Source organism: Salvelinus fontinalis, chromosome 6 (genome assembly GCF_029448725.1).
Source record: "Salvelinus fontinalis isolate EN_2023a chromosome 6, ASM2944872v1, whole genome shotgun sequence".
Taxonomy (NCBI): domain Eukaryota; kingdom Metazoa; phylum Chordata; class Actinopteri; order Salmoniformes; family Salmonidae; genus Salvelinus; species Salvelinus fontinalis.
The window spans coordinates 34,712,500-34,724,064 of NC_074670.1; the positions used below are offsets into that span (position 1 = coordinate 34,712,500).

Sequence of the window (11,565 nt, forward strand, 5' to 3'; positions counted from 1 at the left end):
CAAGGTATTACTATTCTTTTATATAGTCAATTGGGAAGTATCTCTTACAATGTATGTAACCTTAGAATGCAGAAGTATAAGATCATACAGTATCGATACCCAAAGCAATGACGCATATGCACCAGTAAAGCTTTGTGTTGCGCAAGAAGATCCCCACCGTTATCAGTCCGGCTTTCTTATATTGACCTCCACTCTTATATTGACCTCCACTCTTAACACTAAGGTCACTGACACTGACAGACTAGCATCATTGAGTTTTAAAATAAGGGAACATTTTAAGTTACAAAATACATGGCTAAATTATGAAATGTAACAACCATAAACACCAATGGGCTTTTATTATGATAAGCATTTGGGATAATCGGTTGGCAAGTGTTGCTTGTGACTTTAGCAATGTAGAAAATGAAAACCAAGTAACAAAATATGGGTACAATAAGACATGTATCCTGTTTTTGCACAGTCCCATCTCAAAATATTCACGGTTACAGTGGCTGGCTATCAGTCTGTATAGTTATGACATTGTTTTGCACCCAATAGTTATTCTATTTTATGCAATGAGACTTTAGTTAGCCTTTTAATAGTTATTCCTCTGGATGGTTCAGTAAAATAAAAAATTGTCCTGTGCCCTTTTCAACTTGTCGTCCACTTGCTCATAATCATGGTCACTGTCCACATCTGCTTGAACTTCATATTTCGCCGCTGCTGAAAAACAAGTTAATTTTAGGCTTACCGAACAATTGAGGTTTTGTGTGAAGTGGTCAACCAGTGCAAAAACATTTACCTAAACAGGAAACTACAGATAACAGTAAAATGTTTTATAAAAATATGCACCAAATTCAGAAAAAAATAACCTAGAACCTGAAAGAAGTGAACAATGAACCTAAAAGAAGTAGACTTTTACTTCCCTCATGTCATAGCTCACAAGTAATTTCCAATGTAAGACATACTGTACCTTTATTGTTGGACTTTCGACTTATAGACTTGCTGTAAGTGTTTGGCTGAGCCTTGCCTGACTTGACATCGGTCATAGGCTTTCTTGGATTCAGCGGAGGGGCATCATCCTTGAAAGCCTTCACGACAACAGGAAAATGAAGCTACCGTTATTCTAGGAAGTGTACATGCTATGTTGAAATAACAGGAACCACATATATGCATGGGGTGAGGAGTCTGCATCAGCAAACAATATTTTCACAACTGATGAGACTACAGTAACATGCGGTTGGAGTATGTTGTGTGTGAATGTTCTAATATTTTTTATTTAACTAGGCAAGTCAGTTAACAAATTCTTATTTACAATGACGGCCTGCCAAAAGGCAAAGGCCTCTTGCGGGGATGGGGGGCCTGGGATTAAATATAAATATAGGACAAAACACACATCACAACAAGAGAGACTACATAAAGAGAGATCTAAGACAACATAGCAAGGCAACAACACAGCATGGTAGCAACATAACATGGTACAAACCTTATTGTGCACAGTCAACAGCAACAAAGTGAAGGTAGAGACAAAACATCACACAAAGCAGCCACAACTGTCAGTAAAAGTGCCCATGATTGAGTCTTTGAATGAAGATATTCCAGTCGCTAGCTGCAGCAAACTGAAAAGAGGAGCGATCCAGGAATTCGTGTGCTTTGGGGACCTTTAACAGAATGTGACTGACAGAACGGGTGTTGTATGTGGAGGATGAGGGCTGCAGTAGATATCTCAGATAGGGGGAAGTAAGGCCTAAGAAGGTTTTATAAATAAGCATCAACCAGTTGGTCTTGCGACGGGTATACAGAGATGACCAGTTTACAGAGGAGTATAGAGTGCAGTGATGTGTCCTATAAGGAGCATTGGTGGCAAATCTGATGGCCGAATGGTAAAGAACATCTAGCCACTCGAGTGCACCCTTACCTGCCGATCTATAAATGATGTCTCTGTAATCTAGCATGGGTAGGATGGTCCTCTGAATCAGGGTTAGTTTGGCAGCTGGGGTGAAAGAGGAGCGTTTATGATAGAGGAAACCAAGTCTAGATTTAACTTTAGCCTGCAGCTTTGATATGCGCTGAGAGAAGGACAGTGCACCGTCTAGCCATACTCCCAAGTACTTGTATGAGGTGACTACCTCAAGCTCTAAACCCTCAGAGGTAGTAATCACACCTGTGGGGAGAGGGACATTCTTCATGCCAAACCACATGACCTTTGTTTTGGAGGTGTTCAGAACAAGGTTAAGGGTAGAGAAAGCTTGTTGGACAATAAGAAAGCTTTGTTGTAGAGCATTTAACACAAAATCCGGGGAGGGGCCAGCTGAGTATAAGACTATCATCTGCATTTAAATGGATGAGAGAGCTTCCTACTGCCTGAGCTATGTTGTTGATGTAAATTAAGAAGAGTGTGGGGCCTAGGATTGAGCCTTGGGGTACTCCCTTGGTGACAGGCAGTGGCTGAGACAGCAGATTGTCTGACTTGGTAGTTAGCAAACCAGGCCAAAGACCCCTCAGAGACACCAATACTCCTTAGCCACCCCATAAGAATGGAATGGTCTACCATAATATAAGACATTGATTGAGCAACCCAAGACCCTATTATATGAGGCAGCATTTTAGTCCTAGTTAAATCAAGTCACAACTTATTAAACTTATATAAAGTGTATTTCACAATATCTCAACATACTTTACAGAGAACATTTTAAAGTTAAAACAGAGAAACATCAGACATAGAGACAGTACAGTGCCACATTTTGTTTAGACAATTTCACAGCTAAGACAAGGGATGTGGGAGCTGCAAGGCAGAGTACAAGGGAAATACATGGGATGCAAGATAGTAGGACAGTAAACAAGTCAGCAAGACAGGAGTGACAACAGGAGATGAGCAGTGCTATATCCTGCCTAGAAAGTACATAAGGTCTGAAAGGAAGAGCTTACCGGAGGCAGAGGAGCAGGGGGCCTTTGAGTCTTTTTGCTATCAAGACTTAGACCACTCAACAGGGAAAGGGTGCCGCTTTTGGGTGGAAGACAGGGGGCATCTGGGTGTGAGGGTGAAGGGGTTGCCTTGGAAGACTTTGAGCCTGACAATGGCTTTGAGCCTGACGGCGGATTTGATCTTGATGATGTCTTCGGCTTTGGTGGACGTGGTGGTGGGGGCTCATCTGATGCGGTGAGCTTTCGAAATTCGTAATAGAATGAGTCCGTCACCTCTGTAACTGTCTCCAGGTGATATTCTTGGGTCAAAGGCAAGGGGTCGTTAGTAAAAGACAAAGACATGTTAAGCCAGTCGGTGGGTATCTCAAAGCACCTCTCTGGCTTTCCTGGAAGGCTGGCCTGGACCATGGGCTGTATAGTAGCCTCCTGCAGCCTCAGGGATGAGAACCCCACCAGAGGATCTTTCTCCAGCTCTGTGTCACCGCTCACCACCTTAACGTCCAATGGCAGAGCGAAGGCCTTGCACAAGTCCTTCAGGCTGTACTTCTTATTGTCCGTAAGCTTCTCCACAAAGTGGCTCTGCATGTACAGGGGCAAGTGGACCACCTCGCTCTCCTCCTTCTCCTCTTCATCCTCCTCCTCGTCATCGTCCACTTCTTGTAGACGTCTACATACAAGGACCTCCACGGTCTGGTTATTCTTCTCCTCCTGGCTGGTTCTTCCTCCGGGCAGCTTCACCTTCTCGCAGCGCAGCACCTCCAGCTGCTCGCCCACACTGAGTGCCAGAAGCCCCTCCTCCTCCAGCTCCTCACTGTGCCGCGTCACCCTGACCGTGAGAAACGGCGCTTGGGTCGAGGCGGCGTACAGCTCGTACACCGACTCGAACTCCCGCGGCCTCCGTCGCAGCCGTCCCCCGTAGCTCTGCGACATTAGGAAGTACTGGCGGGCCTTGCGCCCCTTGAGACCCGAAGCCAGAACCATGGCTGAGGAACCACGCTTGTGAAGAACTAGAGGATCGCCCTTGTGTAGTTCAGCCAGCCAGGTACAACGGAACAGAGGCTGGCCCTCATGGTGCTCCAGTATTTCAGCCATTGTGGGGAAGGCCTCGTCTGGCTGTGCAAAGACCTCGAGAAGAGTGAGCGGGGTCACAAATGTCAAGTCTTGGGATTGCGTCGTCACGTCGACCACATCCACCTCCAAGCTGGAGGGGAACTTGACTATGTTCTTCCTCACTGTGAGAAAATTTGAGAATTTTTGTTGAAAGGGTGAAGACCCATACAGTAAAGTACTAAACTTGATGCTGAGCAGAATAAAAAAACTAAGCTGTATGTTCAAATTGCACAATCCTGTAGTGTAATGATTTGTGAAAAATAAATGAAGGCTACAGTTTGCCAATAGCTTTGATGACGTGCTCTACAGTTCTAGATTCTAACATGATATCTCAATGTTTTTTCATTGGCTAAGGAAGTATGCCGTTGGTTGACTCAGAACCAGGTTCTACTCACAGTGCATGATGGCCTGGACCTGGTATATGGGGCTGAAGACTAGCGATGCCCCGTGCTTGGTCTTCTTGCTGAAGCAAAAGTGCCGGCTGCAGAGGTGGGGCGAGGACATGATCTCCTTGAGGGTGTAGGTCTGGTCACTCTCACACTCATAGAACTCCCCACAGCAGGAGAAGGGGACTAGCACTTCAGCCGACGCCCCCTGCTGGCCTCTCAGTTCACAGCGGACGCAGCTCTCCTCACCCCCGTCCTGCTGTTCGATGTGTAGCATGGTCACGGCCACCCCGGCGCCGAGGGTGGAATTCTGTAAGGTCAGCTCACATCGGCTGGTGAAGGTGAAGGGAAGGCAGGTGTCCAGGCCTACAGGCCTCAGACTCACCATCTCCTCCACTGTGCTGTATGGCATCTCCTCTGGAACCAGCTTGAACAGATCTGAGCAGGAGAGTCCGCAATGAGGCCATGAATAACACAGCCTTGATCAAGGGATTTTATTAAAATTGATTAAACATATTACCATGGTTAATAAAGAATAAGGGGGGCTCACATACATAGAATTACTAGAACTGCCATTCTTGGTCAAGTCAATCATTTGTGCTAGTGGGACCGGAGGCATTTCTTTTTCTATTTCTAGGCCTGGCTAAGCGCATTTGTTGAAAACCATAAGCCTCACCTGCATGGTTGATGGGCAGCTCAAACGTATTATTGTTGCTGGTGTCCTCACAGCTGACAGACAGGAGCTCGATGTCGATGACCTTCACCAGGTCCCCCGTGGACAGGCACACCTCGCTTCCCGACAGCTCATAAACAGACCCTATAAAGCATCAACACACCACAATTTCAGCTCTGATGACAGGGCAATATTTGCAGCAACATGCATATACTGTACTTGTTTATTTAATTAATTTTGTTATTGGAGGTGTTTACTCAATAATACCGTACCGTTACAAAGCATGCCTCAACTGATAGAAATATATATACATTACACAGTACTAACTTATCTGTTCCAGGAACATCACTCATGAGGCTTTCTACTTTCATTTTCCCACCATTTCCTTATTTGGAATTAAATAGCTTTTTCTTGTGGGTTGCATGTCATTTCTTTGATACATTGTCTCAATATCAACCTGGTTGTAGTCAGCAGTATGCATCAACTGATGGACTGGATGGATGGATGAACTGACCATCCATCCATATAACCAAGCATATTATTATCTATAAACATTTGAACATGTGATATTACATATAGTCCTCTACGTATTTATTTAGAAAGTGAAGCAAAAACATTTAATTTAGCTCTATACTCCAGCATTTTGGATTTGAGATCAAATGTTTCATGAGGCGACAGTACAGTATGTCACCTATAATTTGAGGGGATATATACATATCTGTTTACTGTTTAGAAATGAAAGCACTTTATATATCTACTCCCATTTGAAGGTGTCATCAGTATTTGGACAAATTCACTTATGTGAGTATTAAAGTAGTCAAAAATGTGTATTTTGCTCCCATATTCCTAGCGTGCAATGACTACATCAAGCGACTACATCAAGTGACTCTACAAACTTGTTGGATGCATTTACGTTTGTTTTGGTTGTGTTTCAGATTATGTTGTGCCCAATAGAAATCAAATCAAAGTTTATTGGTCGCCTACACAGTTGCAGATGTTATTGCAAGTGCAGTGAAATGCTTATGTGTCACGGATTCCCCGGTACTGCTGCTCATTCCGTTCACCAGCTCCGGCTCACTGAACTGGATCATTACCACCAACCCCGGACTGTCTTGTCTCATTATGCACACCTGGTTCCCATTCCCCCCGATTAGTATGTGTATATATGTGCCCTCTGTTCCTCATTGTCCTTGTTGATTATTGTTCCATGTCCGTTGGTCTTTTGAGTACATGTGCTCCGTTGTATCGGCTTGCGCTTTACGGTGTTAGTATGCATTTGTTAATACCGGTCTCGTCCCGGTTATTTATTAGAGGTTTACACCTCGCTCTTTGTTTGTGTTATAGCCCTGTGTTGTGTGTGTGTGTGTGTTTGTTTTGGGATTCGACCCCGTCATGTTCATGAGGTATGTATTTTTGGGTAGAGAAATATATTTTAAAAACTATTTCGGATTCCTGCGCCTGTCTCCTATCATTATACAACGTGACATTATGTTTCTAGCTCCAACAGTGCAGCAATACAATAACAATACGCACATAATCCAAAAGTATTTTTATTTAAATAACGAATTAAGACGTCAGAGTCCGGAATATATGTATGTGAATGGGGGGATATAGACAGCATGGATATGAATAGAAAAGGTGTGAATGGTAAATAATGCATTGTCACTTTTTTTTGTAATTAAGAATGTTTCTGAACACTTCTACATTCATGTGGATGCCAACATGATTATGGATAATCATGTGTGAATCGTGAATAATGAGTGAGAAAGTTAGCGGCACAAAGATCACACGCTCAAGACATGGGTATCCTAACTGGTCTTGCCATACATAGGTTTACCCAAGTTGTGCAGGATAATATGATTAGATTTGTAGAGTGATTTTCATTTACAGATGTAAATCACAAAGCTCTTTACATTGAGAGCAACCAGTAAAATAAAAAAAGCTTTAAAGGGCTAAGAAACATTAAGTGGTTTAGTTTTATAAAAGATACAGAAAATAAAGCAGGCAACAAGGACAAAACAGAACTCAAACTAACGTCTATGACCAACATGACAGATCATATTTAGCAAAAGACTGTTTGAAGAAGTGATTCTTGAGCTCAGACTTAAAGGCAGTTGTGGTCTGGGGCATGCAGAGCCAGGGGGCTTGTTCCAGAGCCGGGAAACAACATGACCATGAAGTCTGTTTCGGGTTGAGGAGTTCACTGAGGTATTGGGGACCAGAGGCATTGAAGGTACCAGAGGTGATGCAATACTGGACCTGAGCATTACAGACATGAACCAGCTTTACCATAAACCATCCATCCTACCAGCCATTGGCCTCAGTGATCATCAGGCAGTCCTATGGTCTCGGAGAAAGCCCAACAAACCAGAAGTGATAGCATTGCCCTATCCGACAATCTAACCTGGACAGTTTTGGGAAGTGGATCACAACCCACTCCTGGCAAGAAGTATACAATGCCCCTGATGCTACATCCAAGACTGCTGCCTTCTATAACATGGACTGCTGTGTGTAATGACCACTTCCCTGTCCAAACTGTTAAAATGCACCCTACTGACAGACCCTGTATGACAGCAGAGGAGACTGGTAGGAGGTGGTATAGGAGGATAGGCTCAATGTAAAGGCTGGTACAGAATATATGGCGTCAAACCCATATAGAAACCATAGTCAAACACGTATGGAAACCATGTTTGACTCCGTTCCGTTTATTCCAAACCATTACAATGAGCCCGTCCTCCTATAGCTCCTCCCACCAGCCTCCTCTGGCTGAAATCAAGGCCCCTCTGAAAATGTATATTCCTGGCCATGATCAAAACAACAAAGTAGGAATAACAAATTAAATGAACAACTGGTTCTCTCAGGTCAGCCAATCACTAACTTCCCTGGACACAACAGCCATCCCAGCCTTCTTATGTTCCCTGCAGCCTCTCCCTGAAATCCAACCCTGGGAGGTGTATGACAAGCTGCGTGTGATCAAAAACAACCTGGCCCCTACGGCGTGCCACAGCAGATCCTATGAGAATTTGCCTGCGAGTTGAGTCAACCCATCAGTGACATCCTCAACACATCATTCCAGCGAGGTGAATTCCCCTCCCAGTGGAAAGAAGCCACAGTCGTGCTCATCCCTAAGACCCTCCCCCCCGACAGCCAACCAGCTATGGCCTATATCCCTGACACCACAACTATCAAAAGTTTCTGTGAGCTTCACTGCCAACTGGATGAAGGAAGACATAAAACCCAACATAGACCCCAGACAGTTTGGAAGCAGACCCGAAAGATCATCGACTTACGCTCTCGTTAGCCTTTTGGACTATACAAACAGTCACACATCCCATCCACTACTCCAAGGGCTTTGACAAAATCGGCCACACCATCGCCATTGAACGCCTGATCCAACTGGATGTCAGACCTGCCCTCACAGCATGGCTCTGCAGTTTTGTGACCGGAAGTAAACAACACTCAGACTGGCAGGAGCTGAAGGGAGGTGTGGTTCAAGGAACTCCTCTGGGTCCTCATCTTCCTTGCAGTCACTGACGGTGCAGCCCGGGGTGTTGACGGTAGGTGGAAGTACATTGATGATTTCAGTCTGGCCCACACAAGCACAAGGGGAAAAATCTGCACACCACAGCAGGGCCTGGACCACTTTGACTCATGGGTTCAGGCAAGCAAAATGTCACCGAACCCTGCCAAGTGCAAGGTCCTGTCAGTGACCCTCACTAGAGACCCACCTGTCTCATGCCCTCTCCAGATCGAGGGGCAGGGCTGCGTAAGAGCAGCTCAGTGTCTAATAATGTGAAGATTCTAAGGCTAATGGTACAGACAGATTCACAATGAGGTGAGCAGGTTGTTCGTTTTTTCAAATGCTGTGGGGAAATTTTCACAAGTATGTGACACATTTTCACAACACTTAGTACAAAACTCAAAACAGATTATCAAAAAGGCAGTTGTTCCAAAACTCAAAGCACATTTACAAATGACACAAAAATTAAATCAGTGTTTCATCTAGAAATACATGTTCCACATTGCAATACATGTTTACATTAAGTACTTGGCTTTCACAATACAATGCTCACATTACTTTTAATATGATAGTCTTCTTATTTGTTAAAATACCTTTTACTTAATCAAACTGCTCTTATTCGATAATCACTTAACTTTTTGGTAAACCTATAGATTTTAAACTGGTTTGTCTACTATATACAGAGTTGGTGAACTACATAATTACAATGTATGTTTGTAAAATATATACATATAAAGTATGATATACACTGAGTGTACAAAACATTAAGGACACCTACTCTTTCCATGATATAGACTGATCTGGTGAATCCAAGTGAAAGCTATGATCCCTTATTGATGTCACTTGTTAAATCCACTTCAATCAGTGTAGGTGTAGGGGAGGAGACAGGTTAAAGAAGGATTTTTAAGCCTTGAGACAATTGAGACATGGATTGTGTATGTGTGCCATTCAGAGGGTGAATGGGCAAGACAAAATATTTAAATGCCTTTAAACGGGGTATGGTAGTAGGTGCCAGGCACACTGGTTTGTGTCAAGAACGGCAATGCTGCTGGGTTTTTCACACTCAACAGTTTCCCATGTGTATCAAGAATGGTCAGAGGACAGACAACACTGGGCGGTCCCGTTCTGTGAGCTTGTATGGCCTACCACTTCGCAGCTGAGGCAAAGTTTCTCCTACACGTTTCCACTTCACAATGACAGCACTTACAGTTGACCGGGGTAGCTCTAGCAGAGCAGAAATTTGAGGAACATACTTGTTGGAAAGGTGGCATCCTATGATGGTGCCACATTGAATTGCACGGAGCTCTTCAGTAAGGCCATTCTACTGCCAATGTTTGTCTATGGCGATTTACATGGCTGTGTGCTCAATTTTATACACCTGTTAGCAACGGGTGTGGCTGAAATAGCTGAATCCACTCATTTGAAGGGGTGTCCACATACTTTTGTATATATAGTGTATCTTGCATTTTTTGATATTGGATCAACTGGTTGTTAAAACAACTAAATTCAGAATATATCATTATGTTGTATTTTGGTGATTAAACCAATGTTTTCATGATATTTCACAGTCAACTTATATTTTATGTTATGATATCTATGCCTCTGTAACTTTCTCACTCATTATTAACGATTCATTCATGATTATCCATAATCATGGTAGGATCCACATGAATATAGAAGTGTTCAGAAACATATCGTACTCTTATTTACAATAAAAGTGACTCCAAAATGACACAATAAATGATTTACCATTCATTTCTATTGGGCGCAACATAATCTGAAACGCAAACTGCAAATGCATCCAAACAAGTTTGTAGAGTCATGGCGTGCTAGGACTATGTGACCGAACACTACACTTTGACTACTTTAATACACGCATAATTACATTTGTCCAAATAAATGACACCTTCAAATGTGGGGACTAGATACTGTCATTTCTAAACGGTAAAACAGATAAGTATATGAAAGTACCCTCAGTTGTAAATAAGATATTCTGTACTGTTGCCTAGTTATGAGACTTTTGTTCTACTTCTGTGTATGTCAGAATTTATTATTTAAAAAACTGCCACTGACTGTTAATCAGTAAGGTCTACTCTGCTTGTCTGTCTCATTTCTGGCAATGTAAAAACTGGTTTGCCCACACATGGAGTTCATGAAAGAAAGTATGAAAAAGTCTTACCTTGAAAGTATACCCCAGAGCAAACCTGCAGAATCCGTGGCAGACAAGTTTGATCCAAGGATGCAATTAAATCTTGCAGGGACATAACTGTTTCAGTGCCTGCCATCACTGCAGTGCTGCCCCGATGTTGTGCTGTCAAGGCTCAACTGTGGTTCCAAGAGAGGTGCCACTGATCTAACAGTCAAAAACCACAGTTGTATGAGGAAGTAGGCAACCAGATATTTTCAAGTAAAGTTAACCCCTACCCTGTGACACTAGCTTGTGTTGCCAATAAAGATATGTGAACTGGGCTTTTACTTATTTATTGTTTGCTTATTTTATGCAGCCATTAACATTTTATTATTGGCCTACAATCAAAAAAGGAAGCTTACAACTCACCATGTTTCCTATTGAAAAATGATGGATCCTAGCAGTACAGTATTGCATTGTGGATTTTTTTTATTCTATTCATGTTTGCTGTATGTGAATACATATTTTATAGATGTCTCACTATCAGCTGTAAAGCAGCCCCTCAGGAATAATAAACATTCTATACTCTACTCCATAGCAGTTAAAAGGTATAATTAAGATACATTCTGCAAAAGTGTATGGTCTGTGATAAATGGGAAGCTACATCAACATGCACCAAAATGAAATGTGACACCGCAACTTCCTACAATTTGCAGTCTATAAATGTAATATGAAACAAGTAGTATGGTGCTCTAGTAGTCTATGTTATTCTGCCCAGTGGCTTTTCAATAAAAAAACAGTCTATACTATTGACTATTCTTGAAGCTATTCAATCTGATTCAAG

The 11,565-nt window shown here is 42.8% G+C and overlaps 1 protein-coding gene across 2 annotated transcripts; it reads right to left on the reverse strand.

Annotated features, from left to right (window-relative positions):
* Positions 1 to 321: 321 nt before the first annotated feature.
* LOC129857734 (protein THEMIS2-like) lies at positions 322 to 10,917 on the reverse strand. 2 transcript variants are annotated; one of them, XM_055926252.1, is made up of 6 exons: positions 10,773 to 10,917; positions 5,077 to 5,217; positions 4,410 to 4,838; positions 2,908 to 4,136; positions 953 to 1,070; positions 322 to 699 (listed from the first exon to the last, which is right to left on the reverse strand). In XM_055926252.1, exons 1-6 carry the CDS (start codon positions 10,876 to 10,878, stop codon positions 599 to 601), a joined length of 2,124 nt encoding a protein of 707 aa, XP_055782227.1. In that variant the 5' UTR covers positions 10,879 to 10,917; the 3' UTR covers positions 322 to 598. The 2 variants fall into 2 exon arrangements, with proteins under 2 accessions (XP_055782227.1, XP_055782226.1); XM_055926251.1 differs by having other exon boundaries at positions 322 to 702.
* Between the last annotated feature and the right edge of the window lie 648 nt (positions 10,918 to 11,565).